This window comes from Empidonax traillii, unplaced genomic scaffold (assembly GCF_003031625.1).
Source record: "Empidonax traillii isolate 1590-97213 ecotype Southwest subspecies unplaced genomic scaffold, ASM303162v1 scaffold12:size2584012, whole genome shotgun sequence".
In the NCBI taxonomy this organism is placed as follows: Eukaryota; Metazoa; Chordata; class Aves; order Passeriformes; family Tyrannidae; genus Empidonax; species Empidonax traillii.
Window position 1 is genome coordinate 918,681 of NW_020955205.1, and position 14,576 is coordinate 933,256.

Here is a 14,576-nt window from a genome sequence, read left to right on the forward strand (position 1 = left end):
CATTGTATATGTAATAACAGCAGAATAGAATTTAAAAAATTGAAAATATCAGAATAATAGAGCTAAAATATGATAATACCACAAAATAATAATGCAGTAACAGGATAAAATAATAGTAGTAGAATAACAGTAGGAGCACACAACAGCTTTATTGTCTTTAATTACAAGAGTTTAAGCTCCAGATACCCCCCCCCCAGTCCCGGGGGTCCCGGGCCCGTCCCGCGCCGCACGATCGCCGCCTCCCGGCCGCGCTGGGCACTGCAGCCGCCGGGCCCTCCCGCCTGCCCCGGCCCGGCCCAGCCCCGCGATCAGCCCGGCCCAGCCCCGCGATCAGCCCGGCCCGGCCCTGCCATCAGCCCGGCCCAGCCCCGCGATCAGCCCGGCCCGGCCCTGCCATCAGCCTGGCCCCGCCGCCCCGGACGCCGCAGAGCCCGGGCCCGCTCTGCGCTCCACGGCGAGGCCGCTCCCGAAGCCCGGGGATGGGCCACCTGGATCGGGCCTTCTGCGAGAAGAGGGATTGGGAAAGGGAGGGAGGGAGGGGAGGGGAGTGGCGCGGGGGGTGCTTATATGGGCAGGGAGAGAGGCGCGGCTAACAGGGGGCGTGATTTGGGGACGGGGGACACAGGGCTGGGGGAGGGACAGGAGCGAGTGAGGGGGAGGCAGGGCTTAGGGGAGACAGGAGTGAACGAGAGGGACACAGAGCTTGAGAGGGACAGGAGTGAATGGGGGAGACAGGAGTGAATGAGGGGGACACAGGGCTGGAGGGGGACAGGAGTGAATGAAGAGAACATAGGGCTTGGGGGGGGGGACAGGAGCGAATGAGGGGGAGACAGGAGTGGATGACAGGGATGCAGGGCTTCTGGGGGGACAGGCTATGCAAGGCGGGGTAAGGACCTGGCAGTGGGGTGTGGTGACAGGGCTGCAGCTCCCAGAGCCACAGGATGTCACAAGAGGGTGGCCGTGTCCCACAACCCCTCCCCAATCCAGGCAGGCAGCAACAAGCACTGAGGGTGTCCTAGGGAGTCCATGCGTCCCATCTCCCCATGGGTTGTGCCCTTTGGTCCCCAGCATCCAGGATTAAAGGACAATAGTCATCTCTTGGCAGAGATTCACATCCTGGATGGCCCAAGGACATCTGGGGACAGCCCTCAGTGGGTCTTTGTGGTGCCACCGTGGCGTCAGTTAAACACCAGCCCCTCCAAAGCAATGTGTTTTAATGGTTTCTCGTTTTAAAGCTTGTGAAAATAACATTAATAACAATAAAAATAATAAACCAAGACTTCCAGTCATCTCAAGGACTCTCCGTATTTATAAAAGCTGGGCAGACGGAGAGACTTCTCTGTTAAAGGTGATGGGATTTCCAGCACCTTTGGTCCCAAAAGTGTCTGGAGCACCCCGGCGTGGCAGCCACCTCAAAAAGAGGGGTCAAGCATCCTTCCTGGGGCAGCACCTCCAAATCCAGGCTGTCTTCTTCCCCCAGGGAAATAGAGCATGGCTGGAGACCCCGCCACCCCCAAAAATGCCAAAGGGGTTAAGGACTACAGAGCTAATATGCATTTACAACATTATACAGCACTTATGGGTCCCTGCCTTTATTCCAGCTAAAACCCAGCATTGGATCCCCTCAGGAAACGGTAAAAAACCAAGATTAAAGAAAAGTTAAGTATAAAAAAATTTCAAAGAGTCATTCTGGCTTCCCCTCCTTTTAATGTGAAGGCATGGGGGGTTTTTCTGGGGGAGGGTGGTCTCGAGGAGCTGCTGGCGGGCTCCGGGGTCTCTGGTGGGGCAGAGGAGCTCAGGTTTTCTTTCTGAAGAGGGGGACAGAGGCTGAGGCAGGTGACATCCCTCTGGCCCTGCTCCCATCAAGATCTGAAAGGAAAGAAAACAAAATCCCAGAAGATCCAGTATCAACATTCCAAAAGGGAGTGAGAGCCCCAGCCCCACCATTGGCCAAATTCAGCTTCTTTTTTTTTTTTTTTCTAATGTTCACAGAGAAAACCCAGATGGAAGGGAAGAAAAAAGGAATTAAACCACTCAGGTCCAACCCCCAACTGTTTTTTTCTGATGTGCCAAGGGAAGAACAGAGCAGGACATAAGGAAGAGAAGGACAGGGAAGGACACGTGGCCATCTCCTTACTGGGAAATCTTGCAGTTTGTCGTGGAGACGTAGCGCCCGGTGTAGTGGATGTTGCACCTCACCACGTTGTTGGTGAAGTCTGACTCCAGGACGATGTATTTGGGGTTCACCTGAACCTAAAAACAGACAAAAGGGAAGGAAAAGACCCACCCCCCCAAAAAAATTATTAAGAGGTGGGGACAAGCAGCACCTAAACCCACGTTAAAGGGATGCCACCAAAGAAAGTCCGGAATGGGATAGTTTGAAGATCCTGAGCCAACCCCAAACTGGGAATATTCGCCCCAAAGATCTCCCCCCAGGCCCCTGGCCACCTTCAAGACATAGTTCCCTGGCTGCACATCCGTTATATCGATCCACTGGCAGTCGATGTCGGCATTGTAGGTGTCATAGCAACCCGGGCTCAAGCCCTGTGAGGAGAAAAGGGGGTTCAGGTGTGCTGCGGAGGGGGTGAACTCCGAGCAGCCCCTTCCCCCGGGACCCCCAAGGTCACCTGGGTGTGGGAGGTGCAGGCGTAGCGCTTCAGGTTGCCAAAATCGCAGGTGGTGTCCTCCAGGCAGAAACTGGCCTTGTGGCCCTCGGCCACCTTCTTGCCCGTGCTGGCATCCAGCAGGTCATAGTGGCTGAACTCATCCATGCTGTGGTAGTGCCTGGGGATGGAGGGGGGTAGCAGTCAGGGTGACCCCCCAGAATGATACCACTCCCTCCCCAGATGTGATTTTCGGGGGCTCCTCGTCAAGGCTGGCTCCACAGCAGCCTTCCAGCTCCCTCCCTGGGGACATTAATTGCAGGAGCGTGGTGGCTTTGGGGACAAGAAGCAATTGAAAGGTGACCCCCCTCCCACCAAGACCTCAAAGCAAAGCCACGAAACGGGGGAAATGCCTTTAAAAAGCCTTAAAGCTGCCACCAAACTGTTGGTTGGTGGAGGGGAGGCGGGGTAGGGACACTCACTGGTGGCAGCTGTGCCACTCCCAGCTGTGCCGGGGCCGGCTGGGCAGGAAATCGGCTGTGCCCTGGTTCTTCACCCGCTGGGGAAACCGCAGCAGCACCCGCACGTCGTAGTCGGTGGCTTCGGGGGTGTAGGCGGTGCTGGGGACATCAGGGAGGGTCAAACCCAATGTCCCCTCAGCCCCAGCCCCCCGGGGGACAGAGGCCCCCCAGGTGCAGGGTGGAGTGCCAGCCCTGGCACCCCAAGGAGGAAAATCCCCAGCGAGCACCTCTGTAGGGAGAGTTCCCTCCGTGGAAAAGGAAATTATGAAAAAAAGAGAGAAGCAGCACCCACCAGACACCTTCCATCATGCCTTGCTTTGCTCTTCCCTTTGCCTTTTCCTTTCCCCTTCCCTCTTTCCTTCTGTCCTTTCCCCTCTTCCCTTCAACCTTCTTCCCCTTTTCTCTTTGCTCTCCTTACTTCTTTCCTTCATCCTTCTTCCCCTTTTCCCTTTTCTTCTCCTTCTCCTTTCCTTTCCCCTTCCCTCTTTGCTTCCCTTTCTCCTTTCCTTCTCCCATTCACTTCTTTCCTTCATCCTCCTTTCCCTTTCCCTTTCCCTTTCCCTTTCCCTTTCCCTTTCCCTTTCCCTTTCCCTTTCCCTTTCCCTTTCCCTTTCCCTTTCCCTTTCCCTTTCCCTTTCCCTTTCCCTTTCCCTTTCCTTCTTGTCCTCCATCCTTTCCCACGTCCTTTTCCTTCTTTCCTATCCCTTTTCCTCTTCCCTATCATTCCCTTCCCCATCCCTCTTTCCTATTCTTCCCTTTCCCCTTTCCTCTTCCCTTTCTCCTGCCCTCCATCCTTCTCCTTCATCCTTTTCCTCCGTCCCCTTCCCTCCTTGCTTTCCCCTCTCCTTCCCTTTCCCCTTTCATCCCCTGCCTTCATCCTCCTCCCCTATCAGCACATCCCCCATTCCACTCTCCAGGTCCTCCCTCTCTCCACTCATCTCCCTGCAACCCGTTGCCCCATTTCCCCTCCTTTCTTCCCCCCGTGTCCCCATGTCCCCCTCATCCCGGGTCACATCACACTCCCAGGAAAGCTGCTCCTACCTGGCCAGGCACTTCTCCTCGGCGGCGCAGCGCAGTGAGTACAGGTGAGCTCGCTGCACGTAGGTGGATGCTTGCACATAGTTGGGGTCCGGCACCAAGTCAGGGAGACCTGCCAGGAGGAGGAGGAGGAGGACAGCTCTGAGGACAGGGACAGGGCTTGGGGACAGCCCTGAGGGCGGGGACAGGGCTTGGTGACAAGGCTTGAGGACACCACAGTCCTCTCCTCGAAGCAGTCAAGGCAGGGGTGGGGGAAGCTTTCCTTCGGTCACCACCACGTTTTTTTAATTTTAAGCTGCAGATGGAAAATCCTCCCTTCCCCTCCCCTTCCCTCGCAGCTCCCGCTGGCAAAGCCCAGTCCTCCATTTCCCTACAGCAGGATTGCTCAACCCATCCTCCTGGAAGCGATTACACTCAGCCCTGCCTGGCCCCCTGAGAGGGATTTTGGGGTTCCCCTGAGCCCCTGTGGCAGTCAGGGACAGGGGTGACATGACCCCCATGACCCCCAAGATAGGAGAATCCCTATTTCCATCCCTGTTTCCTGTTTTTCACCCCAAAACAGGGGTGAAAGTGGAGAGCTAACCCCAGGAAGCCCTTGCTGTTATCCCTCATCGCCTTGAATTCTCAACAGTTCCCCGTGCTTGGGGCCACATTTAAGTGACCTGTGACAGACAGACAGACAGATGTAGAGACAGGCAGGGGCTGCCTCAGTTTCTAAAACTATTATGGAGTCTTAATGGAGCTGGAACTTTCCCCCCCAGCAACACCCCTTCACACCTCCCCTTCCCAAAGGCTCCTCTGCCACCATGGACCTGGAAAGTGCCCCAGCATCTGCCCCTCAGGAAGGATTGGGAGTCTGTGCCTCAGTTTCCCTTCTGCCAGCCCTCTGCAAAGTCCTGCTTTCCTACAACCTGTGCTTAGGGTCTGTCCTTCCTATAGGCTCGCCAGCCTCTCCCCATTCCCATCCTTATCCCTGTCCTCATCCCCATCCCTGTCCTCCTGCCCATCCCCATCTGCAACCAATCTCCACCCTCATCCCCCGTCCTTGTCCCCACCCTTGTCCCCATCCCATTGCCACACTCACCCCTCCTCTTTTTCCACATGCCCATCCTAATTGTCATTCCCACCCTCCTCCTCATCCCCATCACCATTCCTTTCCCCATCTTCAAGGCCATTCCTATCTTCACTGCCAATCCTCATCCCCTTCCCATCCCCATTGTCATGCCCATCCCTCTCCTAATTCTCGTCCCCATCTTCATCCCTATCTTCAACCCCATCCCTGTCCCAGTCCCCATCCTCATTCCCATCCCCATCTTCACCCCCATCCCCTTCTACTTCTCCATACTCACACTTATGCCAACCCCCCTTCCCATACCTCTCCCTATCTTCCTGCCCATCCCTGTCCCCATCCTCATCCCCATCCCTGTTCCCATCTTCACCCCTCAACCTCATCCCCTTCCTCATCCCCTTCCTCACACCCAGCCCCTTCCTCATCCCGATCCCTATTCCCAACCTCATTCCTATCCTCATCACCATCCCTATCTTCAACGTCTGCATCCTCCTCCTTGTGCCCATCCCCAGTCCCATTTCCATCTTCATCCCCATCATCACTCCTCATCCTCATCTCCTCTTGCCCACCCCTCTCCCATCCTCACCTTCCTGTCCATCCCTACCCTGGTTCCAGCCTCCTCTCTCATCCCCATCATCTTCATCCCCACTCCCTCCCATCCTCATCCTTGTCCCCATCCCCTCTCAAGGCACCCAGGGGCTCCAGTCCCACCCTCTCTTTGCCCCCAGACAGTTTCCAGCACATTTCCTTTTTTTTTTTCCCTTTTTTTCCCTATTTTTCCTTGGACAAGAAGAACAATGCCTCCTTGTTTCTGGGCCTGCCTTCCCTCGAGGGATCACGTCACTCCATTGGAGCTCGTTTCCTGCCCCGCTCGCTTGGTCATCGCTGCTGATGTAATACCCAGGGGGGGCCTCACAGGCCGGGGGCAAGAAAATCTGGAGAGCTAGGAAAGACATTTTTCCCCCCCTCCCTTGAAAAACATAATAACAAAAAAGCGATGGAGAACGACCCCGGGCCTGTGAGAGGAACATTTGTCATCATTTATAAAACAGCTTTTCCTCCCCACTGTTGTTTATAATAAATTCTTGGACGCTCCAGAGAGAAATCCGACTCCTTTACCAACGGGGAGTTTTATTTTCCCCCCACGACGGAGCTCGCCCTGGATGGCCCCGTTGTTATTGTAGGGTCTCGCGCCTGATTTTCAGCAGTGAAGGGTCAAACCGCAAGCGCCGGAGTCGCTGGAGTTAATGGGATGGCAGGATCTGGCCTCACCACCCTACAAATGTCCCCTCAGCACAGCGGGGAACCCAACTGTCCCCGTCTCAGTTGGCCAAATCCCGATTTTTTTTTTTTTTTTTTTTTGCTGAGCCAGCATTTTCCCACCTCCTGCAAGTGAGAGCCCTGGCAGCCCCCACGCCATCGCCTCTGAAACGGGACAACCACAGCAGGGAAATGTTTGTTTTTCCTCCTCGGCCCCTCAGCCTGCCCTGGGAGCTGCCAGAGAAGATTTCCTTCTTCTTCACCGTGAAAATTAGAATAATAAAAAAAGGCCGGCCCGCTCCCGCCGCGCTGTTTGTGCAGGTGTGCCGGGCTTAGCCCAAAAATCCCAGCTCCAGCAGTTTTCTGAGAGGGCAGCTGCTTCTCCTCCCTGTGCCCGGCAGTGCTGGGTCCCAGCCCTGGAGAGGCAGGAGCACCAAAGCAGGGTGGTTTTAGCGGTGGGGATGGGGACATAAGGACGCTCTGAGTGACTGAGACCCCATTATTCCTTCATCCCATCCCATCCTGTATCCTCCCATCCCATATCATCCCTGCAGCACCCTGGTTCCAGCACCAGTGCACCTCTTCATTCCCCCATCCTATCCCCACAGCATCCCTCCTCTGGCACCTCATGATACGCACCTTCATGCCATGCCATGCCATCCTATCCACGCAGTACCCCCACAACATCCCTCCTCCACCACCCTGTGGTGCACCCTTTCATCCCTTCCCATCCCATCCCATCCCATCCCATCCCATCCCATCCCATCCCATCCCATCCCATCCCATCCCATCCCATCCCATCCCATCCCATCCCTGCAGAATCCTTCCTCCAGCACCTCCTGACACCACCCTTCATCCCCACTGAATTTTGGAAACCCGAGCTGGTTGTTAAACACCTCAAATCAACCCAAACTGACCTCCAAACCCACCAAAGGAAGGTATTCCCAGGGAGACTGTCATCTCCTGGCCCAGGTGCCCCATCCATGGGTGATGGCACCCCAAGGTGTCACCACAACTGAAGTTGATTGGGTAACAAAATCCCTGTCACCCCATGGGATTCCCCAAACCCACTTTCATTCCAAAACCAACCCTGGGTGATCCATTTCATGAGGTCAAGGTGAAAAACCCTTCAGGAGATGGGGTCCAAGTTGGGGTCAGGGTGAGAAAGCCCCTGGAGAGGACCTGGTAGGGGTCAGGGTGAGGAAGCCCCTGGAGATGCCTCCTAGGGGTCAGTCAAGAGTGGGAAGCCCTGTTAGGAACCAGCACCTTGTCCAAACCCCGTGAGAGGGGAGACACTTTGACCTGAGGTGACACAGCGCCAGAGCAAGACTTGGGTGACCCCTGGGTCATGAGCAGAAGACATAAAGACTTCTGGGGTCTCCTCCCCATCTCCTTGGCCCAGAGTCCCCCTCCCTCGGCCAACACACACAGAGATGCTTCTCTCGCACCCCAACCATGGCTTGGTCACCTACAGATTTAGGACTGGAAACTATTCCAACTCATCTTCCAAGATATCTCCATCTGGTTTGGGTGGAGGGAGGTGGACAATCCACCGTGCTCCCACAAGCCCCAGTAAACCCTCTCATAAAAGCTGGTGGGATCTAATTGCTTAATTAACCCCCCAGGTACCCCAGCAAGGGGCCAGGAATGCTGCACATTCCTTGCAGAGCCGGGTGGGATTAAGAGGCTCTTAAAGAGCTTAGATGCATAATTAACATCTGATTCGGCTTTATAAAGTGTTTTGACCAATTAAGAAACCATCCCAAAGGGTGGCCCTGCGGGTGACAGATTTGGAGGGGTTTTTGGCAAGCCCCAGGGAGGTGACAGCTTTCCCTAAACAAAGCCCAGCTGGAGAGAGCAGCAAGTGACCCAGAGGAGAGGCCAGGCCACCTCTCTAAATTGCTTGGATGATCTTTATTCCTGTCTTTAGATTTATTAAGGAAAAACGTGAAAGAGGGGGCCAGGGGCTCCAGCACCAAGAGGTGAGTGTCCTGTGGATGGACTGGCGAGGGTTGCTGACCCACCCACGAGCATCCTGATTCCCCCAGTGGAACCACAGCGCTGTCACCTCCTGGCCCAGCTTCCATGGATCCTTGAAGGACACAGCCGTTGCCAACAGGGAGACGATAAACTTGGCAGGCGTCTTCCCATTTCCCTCTGTTGCTCTGGGTCATCTGCAGGGCAGCTGTCCCCAGGCGTCCCTCGCAGAGACACGGGACTGCCAGCACTCCTCCTCCCTGCATCCCTCGCCCCTGCATCCCCCATCCTCACATACTTCACCCCCCTCATCCCTCACCCCCAGTACTCATTGCCCCCCACATCCCAGGCCCAGCAGGAGAGGCTGCTCCTGGTGGGGCCGGCAGGGATCCAGAGGAAGATCCTCTCTGCACAAACCCTGTCCCTGAGCTCTTTCCCAGACGGACCTTGGGCTGACCCAGCCCGGCTGCTCTTGCTGTGTTTACTCACTCACATGCAACAGGCAGGGCTGGGACGAACGCTTCCCCCAGCCCAAATCCTCTGGGATGGGTTTTTCCCAGAAACCAGGGATGAGGCTGGATGGGTCATGGGGTCAGACTGGTCAGAGGCTCCAGCTGAGATGGGCTTCCCAAGGGATAAGGCTGATCCCGCAGGCTGCTGCTCCTCACACCCTCCAACCTTGCTTCCAAACTCACCACGGAGCAAAAACACTCTTGGCGAGGCTCAGCCAAAAGCCACGGGATTTCACCAGGATCGGGGTCAGTGGGACATGAAACGAGGGTGTCCCTGCTGCGACCTCGGTCCCCTGCTGCGGCCTTGGTGCTGCTAGCACGGGAGGAGCACTGGAGGCGACTGGCCTGGCTGAGGCAGTGCAGATCCATCCATCCATCCATCCATCCATCCATCCATCCATCTGTCCGTCCATCCATCCATCCGTGAGCTGAGCATACCCGGCACAGGGCACATGGCCAGTGTGACCGGGATACAGCACTGTCCTACCCCAGGAGCATGGCAAGCCCCCAACCCACGGCACACAGCCACCCCCTGGATACAGGATGACCTGAGATGTGGCATCCAGGCACCCCAGGAGCACGGTGTGACCCCAGCCCATGGCACAGACCCACCCCACACAGGCAGGGTGGCCTGGGGCATGGCATATACCCACCCCACAAGCACAGTGTCCCCTCATGTCACAGTACAGACTCATCCCACAAGTATGAGATGACCTGGGACATGGCATAGGCCCACCCCACGAGCACAGGATGACCTGGGACATGGCACAGGCCCACATCAAGCCCACACCCCACATTGGGATTTGCTCCTTCACACCCTTTCCCTTTCCTCTCTGTTCTTCTCCACCTCAAACATCATTCCTAAAATATGTAGGGTCTCCAACAGCCCCTCAGTGACCTCTCAGCCACATTTGTCCCCACAGCACCGGGGCAGCATCCTTGAAGAGTGACTGACATCAGGCATGGATGTAAGGGGACTCTGCCCTCAGGAATAACAAAGCACCCAGGGCACATCCCACCCAGGGGACCTGCCCCCCACCCCGGGGTGCCCCCCAAACTCACCCCGTCCGCCGTGGCTGGGCCTGTAGACGCTGCCCACGCTGACCCGGGCTTGGCTATCAGGGACAGCTTGGGGGATTTCAGGGCTCCTGGCGGGCAGGTAGGACTCGGGACGAGGGACCCCGTAGGGCTCCACCACCCGGAACGGGGGCTGCGGCTCGTAGGGTGGGTACTGACCCCCGTACCCAGTCCCGACGGCCGCTTGGAGGTTATCCGTGGAGGCCACGCCGTGGTTGACGGCTTGTTGGTTGGCGTACGAGTCCGGGCTCTGCTCCGGCGCAATCCCGGTGTCGTGGTACAAACTATGGGAATACCGCCGGTCCAGCCCGTCCACCGGCTGGGGCACGGCGGGCACGTAGGGCCGTTCGGGTGGTGGGTAGTGGGCTCTGTAGGGGCTCTGCTCCTCGCCGTAGTCCTCGTGGCGGGCGCGGGGCTGGAAGGGGTACACCACGCTGGCCCCCGCCGCCGCCCCCGCCGCCACGGCCGCCCCGCCGGTCCCGGTGCTCCGGTAATAGGTGAAAGCCTCGTCGTAGGCCCGGGGCGCCTCGTAGGGCTCGTACTGCGGGGCGAAGGGGTACTGGGGGTACGGCGGCTGCCCCGCCGAGGCGTACGCGAAGGAGGATGCTGATGCTGACGCCGCTGAGGATGAAGGCTGGCGCGCTCGGGCGGGCGGTCGCCGCTGCGCGGCCGCGCCGTCGCCCACCGGGCCCTCCCGCCAGTTCTCGGGCACCTGCCCGAAGCCGAAGGGGTGTCTCGCCTGTCCCCGCACCGTCCCGGAGCCCGGAGCCTGCCGGCGGACGCTGCCCGCCGCCCCCGCCAGCAACAAGCGGCTGCCGGGCGGGCGCTCCTGCCCCGGCGGGACGTACTCGGCGCCGCTGTTGAGGAGGCTGTAGACGCGGCCGTTGTTCTCCCACTGGATGAGCTGCCGCCACGGCTCCTGCCCGCCCGCCAGCAGGCACAGCCCGCAGCCCAGCGCGGCCCAGAGCCCCCAGCCCGCCCGCCGGGCCATCCCGACCGCCGCCGCCGCCTCCGAGCGCCGCGGAGCGAGCGCACGGAGCGGGGCCGAGGGCGGGAGCGGCGCCGCGGGGGCCCCGGCACCGCCTCCGCCCCCCTGCCCGCTCGCGGGGGCGGGATGCGCGGGGGGAAACTCGGAGTTGCGGTGCGCGGCGCTTTCTTTCTTTTTTTTTTTTTTTTTTTTTTTTTTTTTTTTTTTTTTTATTTTTTTTTTTTTTACTTCTCCCCCTCCTCCCCCCCCCAGCCCTCTGATGAGTCACGCCGTCAAAATTTTGGGTTGAATTCGGAGGGGTTTGGTCCCAGGAACCACTTCTGGCGCGGGTCCTTGCCCGCCAGGAGCCGGGAGGAAGTGCATCCACTCCAGGGGAGAGCTGAGATTTCACCTTCATACACGCTTGTTTTTTGTTGTTGTTGTTTTTTAACCCTGGAGTGATGCGTGCCTTCAAAACTGGGGACAGTTTTAAGGATTTTAGTCCTAGGAACCGCCCCCAGCACGGATCCTTCCCTCCCTGAGCCGGGGCAAGGACGAAATGGGTCCACTTGGGATAAAAAAGTGAAATGTTGGGGCTGACACTTTTTTTAACCCTAGAATGATTCACACCATCAAAAACTGGGTTGAATTATGCGGGTTTCAGTGCCAGGAACCACCTGTAGCATAGATCCTGCCCTCCAGGAGCTGAAAGGAAAGGTTGCAGGGTGCTGGCTCTAAGCAAAATGAATCCCCTTGAGATAAAAACCTGGAATTTCACATTTCTGCACTTCTTTTTAAACCTGGAATGAGTCATACTCTCAAAACTGGGGACGGATTTTAGTCCTAGGAGCCACGTCCAGCACGAATCCTTCCCTCCCTGAGCCTGGAATAAATGCATCCACTCGTGATTAAAAAATTTGAAATTTCAGGTTTTTACACATTTTTAAACCGCAGAAGGCTTCAAAATTGGGTTGAATTCTGAGGGTTTTGGTCCACGTAACCACCTTCAGAAGGGATCCTGCCCTCCAGGAGCCAGGAGGAAGGGCTGCTGCCTCCAAGCAAAATAAATCCTCTGGGGATAAAACCCTGAAATTTCAGTTTTTTTACATTTGTTTTTAACCCTGGAGTGATTCATGCTTTTAAAAACGGGGACAATTTTAAGGATTTTAGTCCTAGGAACTGCCTCCAACACGGATTCTGCCCTCCTGGGGTCAGGTGGGCATCCACTACGGACAAAAACCTGAAATTTTGCAGTTTACACTTTTTTTTAACCCTGGAGTGATTCACGCCTTCCAAACTGGGGATAACTTAATGGATTTTGGGCCTAGGAACCACTTCCAGCATGGATCCTGCCCTCCAGGAGCTGAGAGGAATAAAAGCTTGTAATTTCCAATTTTTACCTGAAATTTCAGGGGTCTGCACTTTGGTTTTAACCCTGGAATGATTAATAGCTTCAAAACTGGATTTTGGGCCTAAAAGCCTCCTCCAGCACGGATCCAGCCCTCCAGAAGCCAGGAGGACGGGCTGCTGCAGGGTGCTGGCTCTGAGAAAAATTAATCTGTTTGGGATAAAACACCAATGTTTCACTTTTAACCCTTCTTTTTAACCCTGGAATAATTCACACTTTCAAAACTGAGGGTGAGTTAATGGATTTTGGGCCTGGGAACCACTTCTAGCATGGATCCTGCTCCCTAAGAGTTGTGAGGCAATGCATCCACTCAGGATAAAACCTGCAATTGCAGATCTTTACCTGAAATTTCAGGGGTTTGCACTTTGTTTTTAACCCTGGAATGATTCACACCTTGAAATTGGGGAAGATTTTATGGATTTTGCTCCTAGGACCCACTTCAGTACAGATCCATCCCCCAGGAGCTGGGAGGAAAAGCTGCAGGGTGCTGGCTGCACAGCAAAGTGGGATAAAAGCCAATTGGGATAAAAACCTAAAAATTCATTTGTTAACCCTTTTAGGATCTCATTTTCTCCCGAAGGGACCTGTATTTCCACCAGTGCCTATCCCACACTGATGCCAGGTGAGGGCCTGGAAAAGCACCTTCAGTCCCCCACAAAAGCTTTCAGTAGGTTTCAAAGAGAAACTGTGCCCAAAAAATGAACTTTTCTCCCAGAGTTTTATTCTTTGGGTCAATTTGGGATTATTTTCCCCATGGTAGTGTGTCCCAAATGAGGATGGGCCCTGTATAGAACATCTGGAATAAAACTGGAGTTCAACTGGTAACTCAGTGCTGGAAATATTAAATAAAAAGGGGGGGCATGAGGAGTGATTCTGGTGGGTCCCCAACCCTGCTGCCAGCTGAATCCAGCCCCTGCCAACCCCAAATCCATCACCACACTGGGATCATCAGTATGGTTCACTCCTTTCCCTCATGGAATGAAGGATCTTGGGCTCCTTGTCCTCTCTCGGGTCCCCTGAACTCCCTCCCACCTTTTTACAACCTCACACTCCCAGCCTGGCATCCGTAGGGGGGATATTTTAGGGCAGGAATTAGGCTGGGAAAAAGCATCCCAGTATCCTGGGATTTCCCCTGGGGAAACTGAGGCAGCGCCCCAAAAGCTGGGGTGGACACCCAACCCCTGCCACCCCCCGTCCCTGCAGCTGCCCTTGTGCCACCTGGCATTTCCCTGTCGCTTTAAGTCCCGCCCACTGGGACGTGTGTTTTCCACATGTAGATTTTTTCCTTTTCCCCTTTTCCCTTTCTCCCTCCCTCCCACCGCTGTCGTTCCCAGCTTCAGAGCCAGGGGTGGAGCCAGCCTGAGGCCGGGGGCCGAGCCCACCCGGACCACGGGGGATCCCAGCTCCAAGTGTTATTGAGGGGCCTGAATCCCACCCGTGGGATTCCCCAGTTCCCTGCGTCCCCCAGTATTTCCTTGCTTTTCCTGGCTCCTCCCTTCTCCCCGGGGGGACTGGAAATACCAGAGTTGATGTAATAGGCAGCTCAGCGCTGGCCAGGAAGGAAATCCTGGACTAACCTCCTCCTCCCACACCCCAAGGCCCCACGAGGGGGGACACGGGGGGCTGTAAGCGGGTCACTTCCCTCTGCATCCCCCCAAGTGGGGAGGGGCCGGATTTGGGGGGGATGGAGCGGGAAGGACACACAGGGACAGAGTTGGAGGGGGTCCCTGGGTTTGGTGCAAGGGTGGGGGTCCCATCTGGCTCCATGTCCCATCCCCAGGCCATGTGATGTGATGCCAGTGGGATGGGGTGGCCGAAGGGACAAGCTGCCACCCCCACCCATGACCCTTAACGGGGAGGGGGAGGGACACGCCCATCCCAAATCCCCACAGCCCCACGCGGGTTCAGACCCCGCGGAGAGGATGCAGGAGGGGTGGCCAGAGGGCTTCTGTCCCTGGGCCACCGAGCAGTGACCCGAGGGGCCGTGTCCCGCTGTATGGGGGTCCCACCCCCACTAGATGGTGCCAGCAGCCCACGCTTGCGGTGCCATCGCGCCGGGGTGACACCAGCGACAGCCACCTCTGCAGGGGCTTCTCCCCACTCCGCCAGCTCCACAGAAACCCCTTCCCCAGGCGCGGCGTGAG

The 14,576-nt window shown here is 56.6% G+C and overlaps 1 protein-coding gene across 1 annotated transcript; it reads right to left on the reverse strand.

Moving 5' to 3' along the window:
* Nucleotides 1-1,809: 1,809 nt before the first annotated feature.
* On the reverse strand, nt 1,810-11,048 carry LOXL1 (lysyl oxidase like 1). Its single transcript, XM_027889948.1, has 7 exons — nt 10,043-11,048; nt 4,166-4,274; nt 3,086-3,223; nt 2,628-2,784; nt 2,449-2,544; nt 2,138-2,253; nt 1,810-1,869 (listed from the first exon to the last, which is right to left on the reverse strand). Exons 1-7 carry the CDS (start codon nt 11,046-11,048, stop codon nt 1,863-1,865), a joined length of 1,629 nt encoding a protein of 542 aa, XP_027745749.1. The 3' UTR covers nt 1,810-1,862.
* Nucleotides 11,049-14,576: the final 3,528 nt, after the last annotated feature.

Excerpts from the sequence above, each read along its gene's own strand:
- LOXL1 (XM_027889948.1), bottom strand. The coding sequence starts at position 11,048 with ATGGCCCGGCGGGCGGGCTGGGGGCTCTGGGCCGCGCTGGGCTGCGGG. Across the intron at positions 3,224-4,165 it reads GAGGAGAAGTGCCTGGCCAG|CACCGCCTACACCCCCGAAG; the intron begins GTAGGAGCAGCT and ends TGATGTCCCCAG. Across the intron at positions 2,545-2,627 it reads CCTGCACCTCCCACACCCAG|GGCTTGAGCCCGGGTTGCTA; the intron begins GTGACCTTGGGG and ends TTCTCCTCACAG.